Source organism: Carcharhinus amblyrhynchos, chromosome 19 (genome assembly GCF_965287045.1).
Source record: "Carcharhinus amblyrhynchos chromosome 19, sCarAmb.v2.hapA, whole genome shotgun sequence".
Classification (NCBI taxonomy): Eukaryota; Metazoa; Chordata; class Chondrichthyes; order Carcharhiniformes; family Carcharhinidae; genus Carcharhinus; species Carcharhinus amblyrhynchos.
Window position 1 is genome coordinate 32,691,850 of NC_137342.1, and position 17,918 is coordinate 32,709,767.

Genomic DNA, 17,918 nt, shown 5'->3' on the forward strand with positions numbered 1-17,918 from the left:
CAGGTGCTTCGGTCCGCCTTGTTGTCCAACAAGGGGCATACACGCGGTGGGTCGTGCGAGGGCTGCTCTTGGATGTTTCGAGAGTAGCCTAGTGCTTCTCATCGTTACTGTACGCTTAAATTGGACCAGCTGATGGGCAACACAACAGCTCAGTGACTATCACTGTTTGCTGTGCAGATACATGGATTTGGGCCAGTATCTGTGGGAGTTTGTGCTTTCTCTCCGTGCTTGTGTGGATTTTCTCCAGGTGCTCTGGTTTCCTTCCACACCCCAAAGATGTGCTCTTATGCTGATTGGTGTAACAAATTGTCCCTAAATTAGTCTCCCCTCAATCTGTGGAGTGCTGTAAGCGTTGACAAAGGTCATGGGTGGAAGAGGGAACTCACAATGTTAAAATGGTGGCGCGGGCTCGTTGGGCCGAAGGGCCTGTTTCCCGTGCTGTGTTGTTCTTTGCTTCACGGGTATTGACCTCTGATCTCCATCTTTTGTTCACTCTCCACTTGCACACATTGTCTACCACATTTTGCAATCTTTCAGCTGCCTACTCTTAATTATTTCTTTGCAGAGTTTCCAATTCCAGGTGTAATAATCTCACCAAGGCCAGTCTTACATCACCATAACCCTTTATTTACAAAACGGAAAGGAGCCACATTTGAGACTTACAGCACACAGGTCCAAGCCTGGGAACTTACAGAATAATGATACAGGTTGTGGCAGCATGTTTTAAACCCCTGCTGCTTGTTTCACATTGGGCACAAGCATAGGGAGAAATCTATTGATGATGCCCCTTGTCCTTTGTCATAACATCAGGTAATTGATGAAAATCTAGAAACAGCAGTATTGCCCACACTAAGTGCTGGACACCTCTGGACACTTCCCACTGCAACCCACCCACCCCAAAATAAAACTGCCAAATAACACTCTCTGGAGTAGAAATTGGTAACAGGCCGTAGCTGATTGGCAGGCCGTCTTACACTCCTCCTGATTGTCATCTTTATTCATTGCACAGGTTAGGTAGAGGGCAAAAAGCCTAGAGAAAATACAGTATGGACTGGATACAGAGTCAAACTCCATCCATCGACATGCAGGAGAATATTATAAATCAGAGCAGTATTCGATACAGAGTAACGTCCGTAGTTATATTTGGAATCAACTTACTTTTTTCTCCTTCCACAGTCCACCGTGATAATGGGTCATTTCCTCTGACAAGAAGTGTTGCCATGTTTCCAAAGAGATATAATTCTCAATCAGGTCACAAGGTAGATTCCTGGAGTCCAGTAACAACACCCAACTGCTATTCAGGCCATTCAACATTTGGAAATCCCACAACACCTGCAGCATCAGAGTAAGAAAGTTAAGAACATGGGATGATGGGCATTTAATTGGAATGACTCCCTCACTGCCATTTTATTTGTATTGAATGGATCAATGGAAAGTGAGATATACAGATTGAGAAGGACATTTATTGACTCTGGTTTATCTCAGCTTACCATGGGGCATGAACATGGCTCCCAGTGGCTCTGGGAAGAGAGAAAAATCACCAACATCTGAGATTAGGTAACTGTGGCATATGATGTATGTGATGGAGTTGGGATATTTTCTGCTCTGTATGGCAGATCAATAGGAACAGCTTGGGGGTCTGCACTTCATTCAGAGTCAGTATGTGTGGATCTGTATAGTCAGTGCAGACTCAATTGGCCGAATAGCCTCATTCTGCTCTGTAGGCATTATGTTTACCCAGTGATAGATAGTGCCTGTGAAACAGTATCCCAGTGAGAGTCAGTGTTTCCAGTGTCGGTAGAACCGTACCTGGTGAAAGTTAATGTCTGTGGAACTGTACCCCAGTGAGAGCCTGTGTGTGCGTGTGTGTGTGCTTGTGCGTGCGCGAGTGAGAGGTTGTACCCTTGTGAGAGTCAGTGCCTGTGAAAATGTACCCAGTGAGAGTCAGTGTGAAACTATATCCCAGTGAGAATCAGTGTGTATGAAACTGTACCCAGAGAGTCAGTTCCTATGTCGATTGAGTGGTTGGTGCAGGCTTGGAGAGCCGAAGGGCCTGTTCCTGTGCTGTAATTTTCTTTGTTCTGTGGAACGGTACCCCTGTGAGAATCAGTGTCAGTGTATCTGCATCCGAGTGTAAATCAGCATTGATACCTGTTCAGCCTGTTCGTGACGTTTCTCGCAATCCATTATTTTGTCAAGGAGTGTTTTCGGGTTGCAGACACCACTCATTTTGCTGTACAGCTGCCAATCAGAGCAATAGAGAGGGTTTACTGGCAGGCAGCTCATCTTTTCATTCCTTTCTGTTGTGTCAACACAAGCTTAGCCCTGAAGCCGGACACCAACACAGCACAACAGCCACAGAATTCAACAATGTTTAATATTTCATCTGCATATTTCATAAAATGTGTCCATCCTCTACCCAAAACAATCTCTCATTGACAATTACTGTTAGCTCAACAATTTTGGATTTTAATCACATGGGCTGATTCCTTTTCCAATTACTGAAGTTATATATTCTCTTGAAAGCGAAAAGTAGGGCAGCCAAATCCAGAACTCACTGGATGACAAAAGGGGGTAGAAATTAAGATAAGAAAGCCAAAGTATGCTTATGACAGGTGTGAGGTGGATAATGCATTGGAGAACCAGGCTGAATATAGAAGGTTCAGAGGGGAAGTGAAAATGAAAATAAAAGAAACAAAGAGGGAGTGTGAAAAGAGACTGGCAGCCAACATAAAAGGGATTCCTAAACTGTTTTATAACAGTACAAATAGTAAAAGGATGGTAAAAGGAGGGCTTGGGTTGATTAGCGACTAAAAAGGGGGCGACCTGGAGACCGAGGGCATGGCTCAGATATTAAATCAATACTTTTGACCTACCTTCACTAATTAGGTGGATGATATTCAGACCTAGATAAAATAGGTGGTTATTCAGACAATAAAAGAGTTTAAATTTGATAACAAGGATAGGCTACTTGTACTTGGATAAAAACAACAAGACCAGATGAGAGTCCATCCAAGGATACTGTGAGAAATGAGTGTGGAAGTTGTGAAGGCATTAGTTTGTTATTGTTTTCTTTAATCTCAGGGGTGGTGACAGAGGACTGCAGAATTGTAAATGTTATACCTCTATCCAAAACAATTTGAAGATAAGCCCATGAACTACAGGAGACTCAGTTTCAAGTTTGTTGGTAGGGAAGAAACAATAATTGTGGACAAATTAATAATCACATGGACAAAAGCAAGTTAATTAAGGAAAGACAATAAGGATTCCTCGAGTGAAAATCATGTTTAACCAACCTACCAGAGTTTTTGAGGTAGTAACAGAGAGGGTTGATGAGGGAAATGCTGTTGATGTGGTGCACGTGAACTTCCAAACAGCATTCGTAAGGAAAGTCAGAGCTTGTGGAATAAAAGGGACAGTGCCAACATGGATACAGAATTGGCTGAGTGACAGGAACAGAGAGTAGTGGTTAATGGATGTGTTTTCTGTTGGAAGAAGATTTGGGGTCAGTGCTGGAGCCTTTGCTTTTCCTGATATATATTAATGACCTAAATCTTAGCATACAGGGTACAATTTCAAAGTTTGGGGATGATATGAAACTTGCAAGCATTGTGAGTTGTGAAGAGGATACTGCAGAACTTCAAAAGGATGTAGACAAGTTGATGCAATGGGCAGATAGGTGGCAGATGAAGTTCAATGTACAGACATGTGAGACGATTCACTTTGATTGGAAGAACATGGAGAAACAATATAAAATAAAGATATAACTCTAAAAGGGATGCAGGATATGTATGTACATAAGTCGCTGAATTAATGAGGGAGAAACTGTTTGGATTGTTGGAAGCCTGGCGAACCAGAGGTCATTGATTGAAGGGGATTGGCAAATAAGCAATATGAACCAAGAGAGTGGTTAGGATCTGAACTACACAGCCCGAAAATGGGATGGTGGTAGGTTCCATCATAGCAGGACAGATTGAGAGATTGGGTAATAAAGCAAACAGTATCCTAGACTTTATTAATATGGACATACAAGATTAACAAGGTTATGTTGAACTATGAATGACTCTAGTTTGGCTTCAGCTGGCATATTGCTTACAATCTGGGTTGTACACTTTAGGAAGGATATGATCATTGCAGAGAGTGATTTACGAGAATGGCCCCAAGGGTGAGGCACTTCAGTTATTAAGATAAATTGGAGAAGTTAGGACTGTTTTGCTTAGAGAAAATAATTAGGACAGGAGATTTGATAGAGGTTCTAAATCATGAAGGATCCGGACAAAGTAGATAAAGAGAAACTGTTCCCACTTATGAAAGGATTGAAATTGAGAGGACACAGATTTAAGTAATATGCAAAAGAAGCAAAAGTGACATGAGAAAAATTGTAAATGTTATACCTCTATTCAAAACAATTTGAAGATAAGCCCATGAACTACAGGAGACTCAGTTTAAGTTTGTTGGTAGGGAAGAGTGGTTACAGTCTGGAATGCACTGCCTGAGATTGTGGTGGAGCCAGGTTCAATACAGGCATTTAAGGAGACCCAGAATGTTATTTGAAAAGGAAAAATGTGCAAGGTTATGGAAAGAAGACAGGAGAATGGCAATAGGTGAACTGTTCATTCAGAGAAATGGTGCAGACATGACAGGCCAAATGGCCTCCTTCTGTGTTGTTAGAATCCCGTGATTCAATTACCCCTCATCCAGTCAAGAATTTTCATGCTTGATTTTATTTTGAGCTTTTCAACAACTATTACACATCTGATTATGTCTGTTCCCAGATGCTCTTTCACTGAAATATATTCTACTTGCTTGCGCCACTTTGTTCCCCAGATCTAGATACAGCATCCAATCCCTCCTCATTGAATTAGACATAAACTAGTTCTCTTGTACACTGCTGTGTTTGTTGACCTACATTGAGATATTGCTAAACCAAGAACCAATGCTTAAAATCCTCATCCTTGGTTTCAAATCTCTCCATGACCTCATCCCTCCCTTTCTCTGTAATCACCTCCAATCCTACAATGCTCTGTAATCTTTTGTGCATTCCTGATTTTAATTGCTTTGCCATTGGCTGCAATGCCTTCAAATGCCTAGGCCCTAAATTCTGGAATTTTAAGCCTAAAACTTTGTTTTTCCATCTCTGTTTGGGTTTTGATTGTTGCATCTGGCTTTCTGAAGACATGACTGTACCTTGAGGCTGCCTCTGGAGGCAAACATCTTAGTTTCAGAGGCCTCTCACTGAGACAAGACAGTGATGAAGGTTACTGCCCTCATACATGAGGCAACTTCTCCACTTCTTTAAGATCTTAATATCTTCATCTTTAACTAAACCTTTTCTCAGCTGACCTAATATCTCCCTATGTGGCTTGTTTTTGTCTGAATATAATCGTATAAGTATGTCCTGACATTTTATAACATTACAAGCACCAAAGAAGTGCAAAGTTTTATTGTTAAATTGTAGCTAGATGAAGAGGAGGAGAAAAGGAGTTAGAGGGGAATAGAAGCCAATCTAGATTTACCTACTCTTGCACAGAAACTTTTGTTTTTCGAACTGGAGGAAGATACTCAACGTTGCTCTGCCATGTCCACTGTTTTCCTTAATCTGTATTAATGATCTTGATTTGGATTCATAGGGCGCAATTTCAAAAGTTGCAGGACTCATAAAATTTGGAAGTATTGTGAACCTTGAGGAGAATAGTGACAGACCCCAAGAAGACATAGACAAACTGGTGGAATGGGTGAAAGTGTGACAGGTGAAATTTAATGCAGAATAGTTTAAAATTATGCATTTGGCTCAGAAGGGGAGAGGCAGTATAAAACAAAGGGGCTGATTTGAAATAAAGGCAGGAGCAGAGGCACCTGGTGATATATGTGCATAAATCATTAAAGCTGACAAGACAGATTGAGAAAGTGATTAGTAACGCACACAGGAACCTGGGTTTTATAAATAGAGGCATAGGCCGGAATTTTACTACCACACCTGCCCGAGAATTGGAGCAGGGGAGGATATTCTCTGTTGGCCTCGGGCAGGATTTTACAAGCTCTGATGAAACTTAATAAAACTGTGGTTCAACCTCAGCTGTAATATTGTGTCCCATTCTGGGTACCACACTGCAACAAAAATGTGAAGGTATTAGAGAAGGGTTCAGATAAGATTGAGAATGGTTCCAGAGATGAGGAAATTCAACTACATGGAAAGATTAGAGAGGCTGGGACTGTTCTCTTGGAGATTAGAAAGTTGAGTGGAGATTTGACAGGTGTACTCAAAATTATGAGGAGTCTGGACAAAATGAGGAAGAAACTGTTGGAATTGTTGGAAGGATGGCGAATCAGGGGTCATTCATTGAAGGGAATTGGCAAACAAACAACATGAAACACTGAGTAGTTAAGATCTGGAGTGTACTGCCTGAGAATGGGGTGAAGGCAGATTCCATCATAGCTTTCAAAGGGGGAGTAGATAATTATCTCAAGAGAAAAGTCCTGTGGGGCGATATAGAAAAGGCAAGGGGGTTTTCCTCTGAGGGAACTAGAATGGACTTTTTTATATTAATAGGATGTAGATGTCACTAGCTGGGCCAGCATTTACTGCTCATCCCGAATAGCTCTTGAACTGAGTGCCTAAGTAGGCCATTTCATAGGGCATGTAAGAGACAACTGCATGGATCTGTATTCAAAAATTGGCCAAATCATGCAAGGGCAGCAGATTTCCTTTCCTAAAGGACATTAGTGAACGAGAAGAATTTTTATGACCATCATTTCGTCGTAATCATTAGACTTCTAATTTCAGATTTCTATTGAATTCAATTTTCACCATCTGCCATGGTGAAATTCAAACCCAGGTTCCCAGAGGATTATCTTTGGTCTCTGAATTACTAGTCCAGTGACAATACCACCATATTACCAACTTCCCTAACTCTGACTGGCCAAATGGCCTCCTTCGGTGCTGAGCCATTCGACAATTCTATACTTTCTCAGTTGAATTTGGAGATGAGAACTAGTTCATAGGGAGAGGCCACTGATTAAATCTGCTCACCTCACTGAGTGCTCCTTTGACCTGATGCATTGAAGCGGGTGCTTGACACAAGCACTGGTGAAACTTGACGAGATTTTCTGCAGTCAAATTTCCCAGAAACACCATTCCCGGCATATCACAGTATCCCGGCTCCATGTGGCTAGCGCATCACTCATTGATTACGTTCAACTAGAGTATGAACATAGCAAACAAGGAATTAACATGGTGATTGCATAAAACATCAACACATACTGGGCCAGTAGCAAAAACTGAAAATGCTGGAAAATTTCAGCAGGTCTGACAGCATCTGTGGAGAGAGAATAGAGTAAACGTTTTGAGTCTGGATGACCCTTCATCAGAGCAAAGGGTTAAGAACATCAGAAAAGATTTATACTGTGAGGAGCAGTTGGGGGGTTGTGAAAGGACAAAGAGAATGCAAATGAGGACAAATAAGAGAGAAGCCTAAAATGTCCATTAGGAGATCAGAATGTGTGAATGGCAGAATAGAAGTACAGATAATTAAGGTAGTTGGCCTAAAGGGGTGGGGGGTGGCAAGGAGAGTGGGAGTGGAGAAGTGGAAAAATGAATAGAAAGAAAGATGATAAAAATGGATGGATGGGAGAAAAAGAAGAAACAGAATGAAATGAAATAAATGGAAAAGGGGTGAAGTTGGAGAGGAGAGTTCAAGCGCTGAAGTTTTTGAACTCAATGTTCAGTCCAAAAGTGCCCAACTGGAAGATGAGGTACTGTTCCTCAAGTTTATCTTGGAGCTTCACTGGAACATTGCAAAAGACCAAGAATACACATGTGGACAGGAGAGCAAGGTGGTGTGTTGAAATAGCAACTGACAGGAAAGTTGATGTCCTGCTTATCTCCTTACTCCTCCTTGCTCACCATCCCAGGTTCTAAACAATCCTTTCAGGTGAAGCAGGGTTTCACATGCACTTTCTTTAATCTGGTCTATTGCATTCGCCGCTCCTAATGCGGTCTATTCCACATCAGTGAGACCAAACGTAGACTGGGTCACTGCTTTGCTGAACACCTTCCGTCTGTCCGCAAGCAGGATCCAGACCTTCCTGTTGCTTGCCACTTCAACACATCACCCTGCTTTCCAATCCACATGTCCATCCTTGGTCTTTTGCAATGTTCCAGTGAAGCCCCCATGCAAACTGGAGTATCACACCTCATCTTCTGATTGGGCACTTTACAGCCTTCTGGACTGAACATTGAGTTCAATAACTTTAGAGCATGAACTCCGTCCTCCATCTCCACCCCATTTCCATTTATTTTATTTCATCATGTTTCTTCTTGTCTTCCCTTTCATCCATTTTTATCATCCTTCTTTCTCTCATCCTTCTTTCTCTCTTCCATTTTCCACTTCCTCTTGCCCACCGCTCTGCCCCCCCTCCCACCACTTCAGGCCAACTACCTTAATCATCTGTACCTTTGTTCTGCCATGCACAAATTCTGATCTCTTAATGGACATTTTATATCATTGGCTCTGTTCTTTCTCCACAGATGCTGTCAGATCTGCTGAGGTTTTTCAGCATTTTCTGTTTTCATTTCAGATTCCAGCATCTGCAGTATTTTGCTTTTATCTGGGTCAGTAACTCCAGCTCCTGGAGTCAAATTCGGATTTGAACAGAATGGATTTCAACACATAATGACGAAGGATAATGTTCATAAGAACATAAGAAATAGGAGCAGGAGTAGGCCATCTAGCCCTTCGAGCCTGCCCCAACATTCAATAAGATCATGGCTGATCTGAAGTGGATCAGTTCCACTTTCCCGCTTTCTCCCCATAACCCTTAATTCCCTTGTCTATAAGAAATCTATCTACCCGTGACTTAAATATATTCAGCAAGGTAGCCTCCACCACTTCAAAGGGCAGAGAATTCCAGAGATTTACCACCCTCTGAGTGAAGAAGTTCCTCCTCAACTCTGATCTAAACTGCCCCCCGCCCTTATTTTGAGGCTGTGCCCTCTAGCTCTGCTATCCTTTCTAAGCCAGACCCCTTCGTTATCTTGTAAGTCTCTACAAGATCCCCCCTCAGCCTTCTAAACTCTAACGAGTACAGACCCAGTCTATTCAATTTCTCTTCATAGGCTAACCCCCTCATCTCCGGTATTAGCCTGGTGAATCTTCTCTGTACTCCCTCCAAGACCAATATATCCTTTCGCAAATGCAGTGACCAAAACTGCACACAGTATTCCAGTTGCAGCCTCACCAGTGCCCTGTACAGTTGCAGCAAGACCTCCCTGCTTTTATATTCTATCCCCCTCGCGATAAAGGCCAACATTCCATTCGCCTTCTTGATCACCTGCTGCACCTGCAGACTGGGTTTTTGCGATTCGTGCACAAGGACCCCTAGGTCCTCTGCACAGTAGCATGCTGCAGCTTTCCACCCTTTAAATAATAATCCCTCCTACTATTATTTCTACCAAAGTGGATAACCTCACATTTGCACATTTGCTCTATCTGTCAGGTCCTCGCCCACTCACTCAGCCTATCCAGATCTCTCTGCAGACTTTCCTCACCTTCCACGCAATTAGCTTTTCTACTCATCTTCGTGTCATCAGCAAATTTTGTTACCCTACACTCAGCCCCCTCCTCCCGATCGTCTATGTAAATGGTAAACAGTTGAGGCCCCAGCACCGATCCCTGCGGCACTCCACTAGTCACCAACTGCCAACCAGAATAGCACCCATTGATTCCAACTCTCTGCTTCCTGTTAGACAACCAATCCTCAGTCCACGCTAACACCTTACCCCCAACTCCGTGTACCCCAACCTTTCGCAGCAACCTTTTGTGAGGCACCTTATCAAACGTCTTCTGGAAATCTAAAAACACTACATCCACCGGTTCCCCTCTGTCTACCGCACTAGTCACATCCTCATAGAAATCCAACAAATTCGTGAAACACGACTTCCCCTTCACGAAGCCGTGCTGCATCTGCTTGATCAAACCGTTCTTTTCTAGGTGTCTTGCTATTTCTTCTTTGATGACGGATTCTAGCATTTTTCCAATAACGGACGTTAAACTAACCGGCCTATAATTCGCTGCCTTTTGTCTGCTACCTTTTTTAAACAGCAGCGTAACATTAGCCGTTTTCCTATCTTCTGGCACTTGCCCAGAGTCCAGCAAATTTTGATAAATAATTACTAAGGCATCCGCTATCACCTCTGCCATTTCTTTCAGAACCCTGGGTTGCATTCCATCCGGTCCCGGGGACTTGTGTATCTTCAGTCCCGTTAGTCTATCAAGCACTACCTCTCTAGTGACAGTAATTGCATTAAGGACCTCATCTCCTACTATCCTTCTATCTCTAATATTCGGCAAGCTATTTGTGTCCTCCTCCGTAAAGATCGACATAAAAAAAACTTATTTAAAGCCTCAGCCATTTCCTCATTACCCACCGCTAAATCCCCCATCTGCTGGCTTCATAGCATGAGTTTAGATACAGAGTAAAGTCTCCTACACTTTTCCATCAAATACTCTCTGGGCATTTACAATACTAACCTATGACTGCCTGCTTCCACCTCCTTCACAGATTATAACTCAAAGCATTTAAAAAAAAACTCCTCTCAACTTCAGTTCTCTTGTCACTGTTCACTGTGGATGGAATCTTCTGGTGATGCCAGTATTGGGTAATGTGGTAGGTGAGGGAAGTTAATGTGGCATAAGGTCAAAGGTCAGTTTCCTGATATTGGGGTTAACCGTTCAAATTCTGTCTTGGGACTTTAAGAGTGGGTTAAAGCAGGTTGAACCTCCCAATGAACAATGTTGGGAACTGTTTTGCATTTATTAGCGTGTCGTGCATGCTCGTTAAAAGGCCATTTTGCTGGAATTAAGTTGCCCTGCTGCCAGGAGGAACTAGAATGTTCAGTTTTATGACAGTATGTAAGTAAATGCACGGTGCGAGCTTCATCCCTTCCATGACTTCGATGTCAGTAGATGCTGCTTTCGTTTTCTTGGGGACTGCTCAGATCTTCACGTATATTTGGTACCAGTAGCACAAGCTGTGCCAAGGCTGGAAAGAGTGGAGAGTAGGATGGAAGGTTGGAGTGGCGGCTTGACAAGGGAATCTGGTTAAAGGGGGGGGGGGGGGGGGGAGAGAGAGAGAGAGAGAGAGAGAGAGAGAGAGAGAGAGAGAGAGGAAGGGTGAGAAGCTGTATGGGTGTCCTTTAAAAATGACATCCAGATCTTTGGTCCCATAAGTTAACAACAAGAACGGCAGCTTCCTGTGTGCCCCACTACAAGATTCACCATGCTCCACACAGATACATAAGTAATAAGCTGAATAGCACAAGATTGTACTTGTTCAGCATTCTTGACCCCAAGCAGGAATCACTTATGCTTCTATGCTCAGCACTGAAGTTAGATGTCAAAGCGGAAGATTCTGCCTTATATTTTCAAGTTTTGTGTCATTTGCAAACTTTGAAATTATACTCCGTATACCCAGTCCAGGTCATTAGTTTACATTGAATGGATTGGTTGTTCAAATACTGACCACAGGAGAATATCACTCAACCCTTTCCTCTAACCAGAAAAACAACTGTTCATCACTACTCTCTAACTTTCTGTCCTTTAGCCTATTTGTATCCAGCCTGCCACTGTCTCTTTAATTCCTTGTGCAATAGATTTGCTAACGGATCTATTGCTGTATTTTATCAAACACGTTTCAGACGTCTATGCACACAACTTCAACCCCACTACCTTCATCATCTTCTCTGTCACTTTATCAAACAACTCAATTAAATGAAACACAATTTGCCTTTAACAAACCTGTGCTGACTGGACCATTTTTTAAAATGACCATTAATTTTGTCCCAGGTTCTTATCACTACATATTTCTTCACAATGATATGAGGTTGACTAGCTGATAGCTGCCAGCTTTATCCCTCATATCTCAGCAGAATATGACTGGGACTCCAAGAAATAGATCATAGGAAAGTATACATAGGTTGGACTTATAAAATCCAGAACATAGGATATTAAGGCATGATTTTTTTGAGGTTTTGTAGGAATTTGGACAAAATTTTTTAGTTAGAGTAACTTTTCTCTGCTGGTAGGGAAGTCTAGGACATCAAAACATAACATAAAAATCAGAGCCAGGCCCTTCAAGAGCTAGGAACACTCTTTCACAATTCTTATGTGGAACTCTCTCCACAAGTAGATGCAAACTCAATTACTACTTTAACACCCGAGATTGATAGAAGGACATGGAGTCAAGCGAAATGGGTGGTGTTAGAATAGAGGTCACCCATGACCTTGTTGATTGGCAGAACAGGCACGATGGGCTGAATTACCTAATCTTGTTGCTATTTTTCTATCTCAAGTCTTTCCTCTTGACTATAGTCTCCTATCCCTAGTATTGCTATGGTGAATCTACACTGTATACAAAGCACAACAGAGGTAAAGTCCTTTCTATAATGGAGGCCCTGAAAGCACAGAGTCTCTTTCTGGTTTGTATAAATTTATTCTTTTTTACTCTATGCTCCTGTTGGGTGATGCTTGTTCTGACCCAGCATAAACTCCAAATGCACTTCTAACATCAGCCTTTACAGGAGGACCTGTGATCAGAAGACCAGACACAGAACAGTTAAAGGAAGATTTAACACCATCTAAAAACAGTAGGTGCTTGTAAATTACTTGAGACACAGAATGTCCTGATCTAAACTTGCTGACAGATGCAACTGTGACGTGACTGCATCCACTGCAAGTCAATAAACTCTGATCAAAGTGGAATGCTATTGAAGTTATCACTTTAATTTCCTACCTTACTGCAGACAGCTTTTCACAGAATATTGTTCAATTATAAATGCCTCTCCCAATTGCATCACTGTTTCCCAGGCGACACAGTGAGATAGGAAACCTTAGTCCGTTCTGTGATGTTCAGGATATCTATGAGCACAGTCTGTGTTCCAGTCAGATGCTGGAAACCAAGGGGCTTTGAATCCTGTTTGTGGATCAGGCTCCGGGAGAATACAACAAAGAGCAGCCCATTGATCTGCTGTTTAATTTCATGTCCCAATCTGCTGCATCTGAACCACATTGTTGCCCGGACTGTATCAGATGCCACATTGACTCAAATGACTTTTAGCCATCTAGGACATGCCTGAAACAGCCATTACATCCTGTAATCACATAACTCAATAGCCCGCGCTGGGTCTAGAATACTAGGGGTGAAGGTCAGGTACAAATACCTAGAACTCGTGGTGGCTTTGCCCCACCTACTAGTATTAGATGTTGAATCTTAAAGGGAAAAACCTATGTGAGGACATCTAGGTAACCCTCCAAAAAAATTCTGGTTCACTGCCATGGATGCATGAATTCCCCCCTCATCTCTTCTGAAAGTTGATCTCCCCAACCAAACACCTGAACTCCTGAAATACTCTCACACTGATCTGACCCCCCTGAAATTCAACTCCCCAAACCCAACCCTAAGCATTCACCTGTTCTCCCCAAAGCAGTAATTGTTGTCCTGCGTTTCCCAACATGTGACCTCCAATACCCTGTCGGTGGACAGTACATACCCACAAGAATATACACTCAGGAAGGAGTTGCCCTGGGAACCCTCAATTTTGACTCTAAACACCATGAAATCTCAAGGAAATCTCCTGCTAATTGCCACCTACTGCTCACCCTCAGCTGACGAATCAGTACTCCTCCATGTTGATTACCACTTGGAAGAAGAACTGAAGGTGGCAATGGCACAGAGTGTTTTCTGGATTGGAAACTTCAATGTCTATCACCAAGAGTGGCTCTGCAGCACCACAACTGACTGAGTCCTGAAGGACAAAGCTGCTAAATTGCATCTATGGCAGGTAATGAGGGAACAACTGAGAGAAAAACCTACTTGATCTCATCTTCACCAATCTGCCTGTTGCAGATGCATCTGTACATGACAACATTGGTATGAGTGACCACTGTGCAGCCCTTGTGGAGACTTCTATTGAGGATACCCTCCATCACGTTGTGCGAAAATATCCAGCAATGTAGAAAATTGCACAAGTATATCCTGTCAACAAAAAGCAAGACAAATTCAATCTAATTACCAACCCATTAGCTTACTCTCTATCATCAGCATAGTAACGGAAGGGGTCTCCATCAATGTATCAAATGGCACCTACTCAGCTGGACTGATGCTCAGTTGGGTTCCGTCAGAACCCTCAGCTTCTGACCTTGTTACACCATTAGTCTAAATATGGACAAAGGAATGGAATTCCAGAGATGAAGTGAGAGTGATTGCACTTGAGTTCAGGGCACCATTTCACTGAGTCAATAGCATCAAGGAGCCCAAAGAAAACTGCACTTTCCACTGGTTCCTAGTACAAAGGCTCTAGTCTTTGGAGGTCAATCATTTCAGTCCCAAGACATCACTGAAGGAGTTCTTCAGGGTAGTGTCCCAGGTCCAATTACCTTCAGTTACTCTATAATAAGAGCAGTAATGTCTATGTCTGCTGATGATTGCTTAGCATCATTCGCAACTCCTCAGATATGGAAGCAGTCTGTGCTCAGCATTTGATTATTGAGCAAGAGGTTCAGGAGATTGGACACTGAGGAGTCAGATGAATTTTTTTTTATTGGACATCGCTGCTAGGCCAGCATTAATTGCCCATCCTTCAACATAGAGAGTTGATTTATCAGCTGACTGTGATGTAGATAGATGGTAACCACTAGTGATGGGTTCTTGATAAGAGAGGGGATTAAGGGTTATGGGGAGAGGGCGGGAAAGTGGAACTGAGCCACAACAGATCAGCCATGATCTTATTGAATGGCGGGGCAGGCTCGAAGGGCTAGATGACCTACTCCTGCTCCTATTTCTTATGTTCTTATGTTCTTATGTAATGGTTTCATTGTCACTATTAGCAAGGCTAGCTTTTTAAAATTCCAGAGTTAACCAGATGGATTTGAACCAAGGTACCCAGAACAATTTGTCTGAGTCCCTGGATTACAGTCTAGTAACAATACCACGATGCCATCCCCTTCCCCTAAATCCACACTCTATCTGGAGTAAGCAGCCATAAATTACCTGTTACATTGTCCTTCATAGACACAGAACCTACCCTGCAGTGAATGCACTGAGTGAAAATGTTCAGAATTACTCTCACCCATGGTAACAACATACTAATGGACAGGATAATAATATTCCTTTAATCCAAGCTGAGCGAGGCTTTGTGATTAATTTAGACAGCGATCAAAAGAGGTGGTTACTGGGCAGCAGGAGAATCAGAGGCAGTGAAGAACAAATATCATTATCAATGAAGTGGCAAATTAGAATTACAAATGGAAATAGAAGGAGGTTTTATGCAAAAGAAGTTTTATTGCAGACTTCAGATGGATAACATTAATAAACACCCACTTGGTTGCTTCAATGGGTCAACTAAACATGAGTGAACCCAAAAGAGAAAATGCTGGAAAATCTCAGCAGGTCTGGCAACATCTGTAAGGAGAGCAAAGAGCTGACAATTCAAGTCCAGACAACTCCTTGTCAAAGCTGAGAGAAAGCTTTGACAAAGGGTCACCTGGATTCAAACTTCAGCTCTTTTTTCTCCTTACAGATGCTGCATGACCTGCTGAGATTTTCCAGCATTTTCTCTTTTGGTTTCAGATTCCATATGCGCAGTAATTTGCTTATATGAGTGAAACCAACGCTTCTTTATACAGAACTCATAAATATCAGCCAGGGTCAGAGTTCGACTCAGTACACTCAGGCTAGGATGGGAGAATTCCTCATTCTGTTGAAAAGCATCACGGAGTGCAATCTGATCTTGACTTAATTGCTGGACAGTAATCTGTAGCAGGAATCCTGGTTGCTCTTCCCTCTCTCTAACTTGTGTCAAAATTGGTAGAGCTGTTCCACAGACTAGTCAAGCAACAGCCTGACATAATCATAATCACAGAATCATAGCTTACAATGTCCTAGACACCACCATCACCATCCCTTGATACATCTTATAAAAGGTATTTATTAATAAGAATCATATAGCACTTTCAAGGCTGTAACTAGCTCTCAAAATGTCTTTTTGCCAAAAAACTCCTCTCATCATGGGGGTGATTCCACACTGAGTCCTGATTGGTCACATGGGCCATGTGACTCTTACTCTGCTGTGTTGCCTTAAAAGGACATTCACCATAGCAGGGAATTTCAATATCCAATGTCAAGAGTGGCTTACTAACTGTGATGAGGCACAGGAACCCAGGCTAACTTCCCCTCTCTCCAATCCCATGATCTTGGTTGATACATGACAAACTGAGGATGGGTCCCACATTCTCTTGGTTTTTGGTATTCAAGATGTTTGTTGCTCTTGAACTTGAGTGTCTCACAATTTTCTGTTTATTTTTAATCTCTATCCCTATTTATGTAAGGGCACATAATGAATCCCTTCCTGAACAAGTTGGAACAGGCCAAAGATGAGACTAATTGATAACTGTGATTTTCAGACCAGCACAATCTCTTTGAGCAATAAACCTACCTGTTTGTAGATTGGTCAGGTTTGGATTAAACAACCTGTCATGACATCCAGTGGCATGGAGTCTGAGGCAATATCCCAATTCAGACTGGGAAATAAAACTACTGCTAATAGTTTTCTATTTGTCATGTGTTTCATTTGCAATTGGCATTGGTTCCAGCACTTTCCAGGAGATTAATCTTTAATTCCTGGATATCAGCACTGTCCAGGTTGGTAATTTGACCTGCAGCATCTCAACACTAGTAGCAGTGGGAGTGGGAATGTCTAGGTAAATAGATTGACCACTTGCCCATTCCTGAATTGACCAACGATAATGTCCTTTGAATGAAACCTTAAACCAAGATCCCAGTCAGCCCTGTCAGCTGGATTAAACATTCTTCGGCACTATTTGAAAGTAGAGCAGGGGAGTTATACCGAGTGTCCTAATTTATCCTTCAATCAACTCCGGAAAGTCACACAGATGCAAAACATTTACTCTATTTTCTCACACCACAGATGCTGCCAGACTTGTTTAGTTTTCTAGCATTTTCTGTTTTTGTTTCAGATTCCAGCATCCCTAATATTTTGCTTTTATCATTAAAGATATCTAAGCTGGTCATTCTGTTTGTGGGTTCTTGCTGTATGTAAATTTGTTGCCTCTTTTCCTATATTAAATCAGTAACTACACTTCAAAGCAAGTACTTCATTGGTTGCGTATTGCTCTGGGACATCTTGAGGATGTGATAGGTGAAACAGAAATGGATGTCCTAAATTTCTTAGTGCCCTGGTGCTGTTGACCCAATCCCACTGAGTGGAGAGAGGGATAATCACAGGTTAAAGAAGTGTAAATTGTCTCAAGCCAGGACAATTAGTAGGATTTTGCAAGCCCAGGCCAAATGCTGGAGTTACATGTAATGTGACATGAACCCAAGATCCCAGTTGAGGCCTTCCTCATACGTGCAGAATTTGGCTGTTTCTGCTCGGTGAGTCGTTATTTATCAAAAATCACTGGACTCGGGAAGTGCTGGCAGATTGGAAAACAGCTACTGTTACGCCTCTATTTAAAAAAGATAGCAGACAGAAGGAGTGTAACTACAGGCCGGTTAGCTTAATGTCTGTAGTTGGGAAAATGCTAGAATCCATCATTAAAGAAGAAATAGCAGGACACCTAGACAAAGAAGGGTTTGAGCAAGCAGACGCAGCATGGATTCATGAAGGGGAAGTCGCATTTGACGAATTTACTGGATTTTTATGAAGATGTGGCTAGTGTGGTAGACAGAGGGGAACCGGTGGATGTGGTGTTTTTAGATAAGGTGCCTCACAAAAGGTCGCTGCAGAAGGTTGGGGTACATGGAGTTGAGGGTAAAGTGTTAGCGTGGATTGAAGATTGGCTATCAAACAGGAATCTGAGAGTTGAAAATAAATGGGTGCTTTTCTGGTTGGCAGTTGGTGA

The 17,918-nt window shown here is 42.3% G+C and overlaps 1 protein-coding gene across 1 annotated transcript; it reads right to left on the reverse strand.

Moving 5' to 3' along the window:
• Window positions 1-1,149: 1,149 nt before the first annotated feature.
• On the reverse strand, window positions 1,150-13,938 carry LOC145355616 (uncharacterized). Its single transcript, XM_080207860.1, has 4 exons — window positions 13,870-13,938; window positions 7,031-7,198; window positions 2,152-2,241; window positions 1,150-1,332 (listed from the first exon to the last, which is right to left on the reverse strand). Exons 2-4 carry the CDS (start codon window positions 7,163-7,165, stop codon window positions 1,150-1,152), a joined length of 408 nt encoding a protein of 135 aa, XP_080063986.1. The 5' UTR covers window positions 7,166-7,198; window positions 13,870-13,938.
• Between the last annotated feature and the right edge of the window lie 3,980 nt (window positions 13,939-17,918).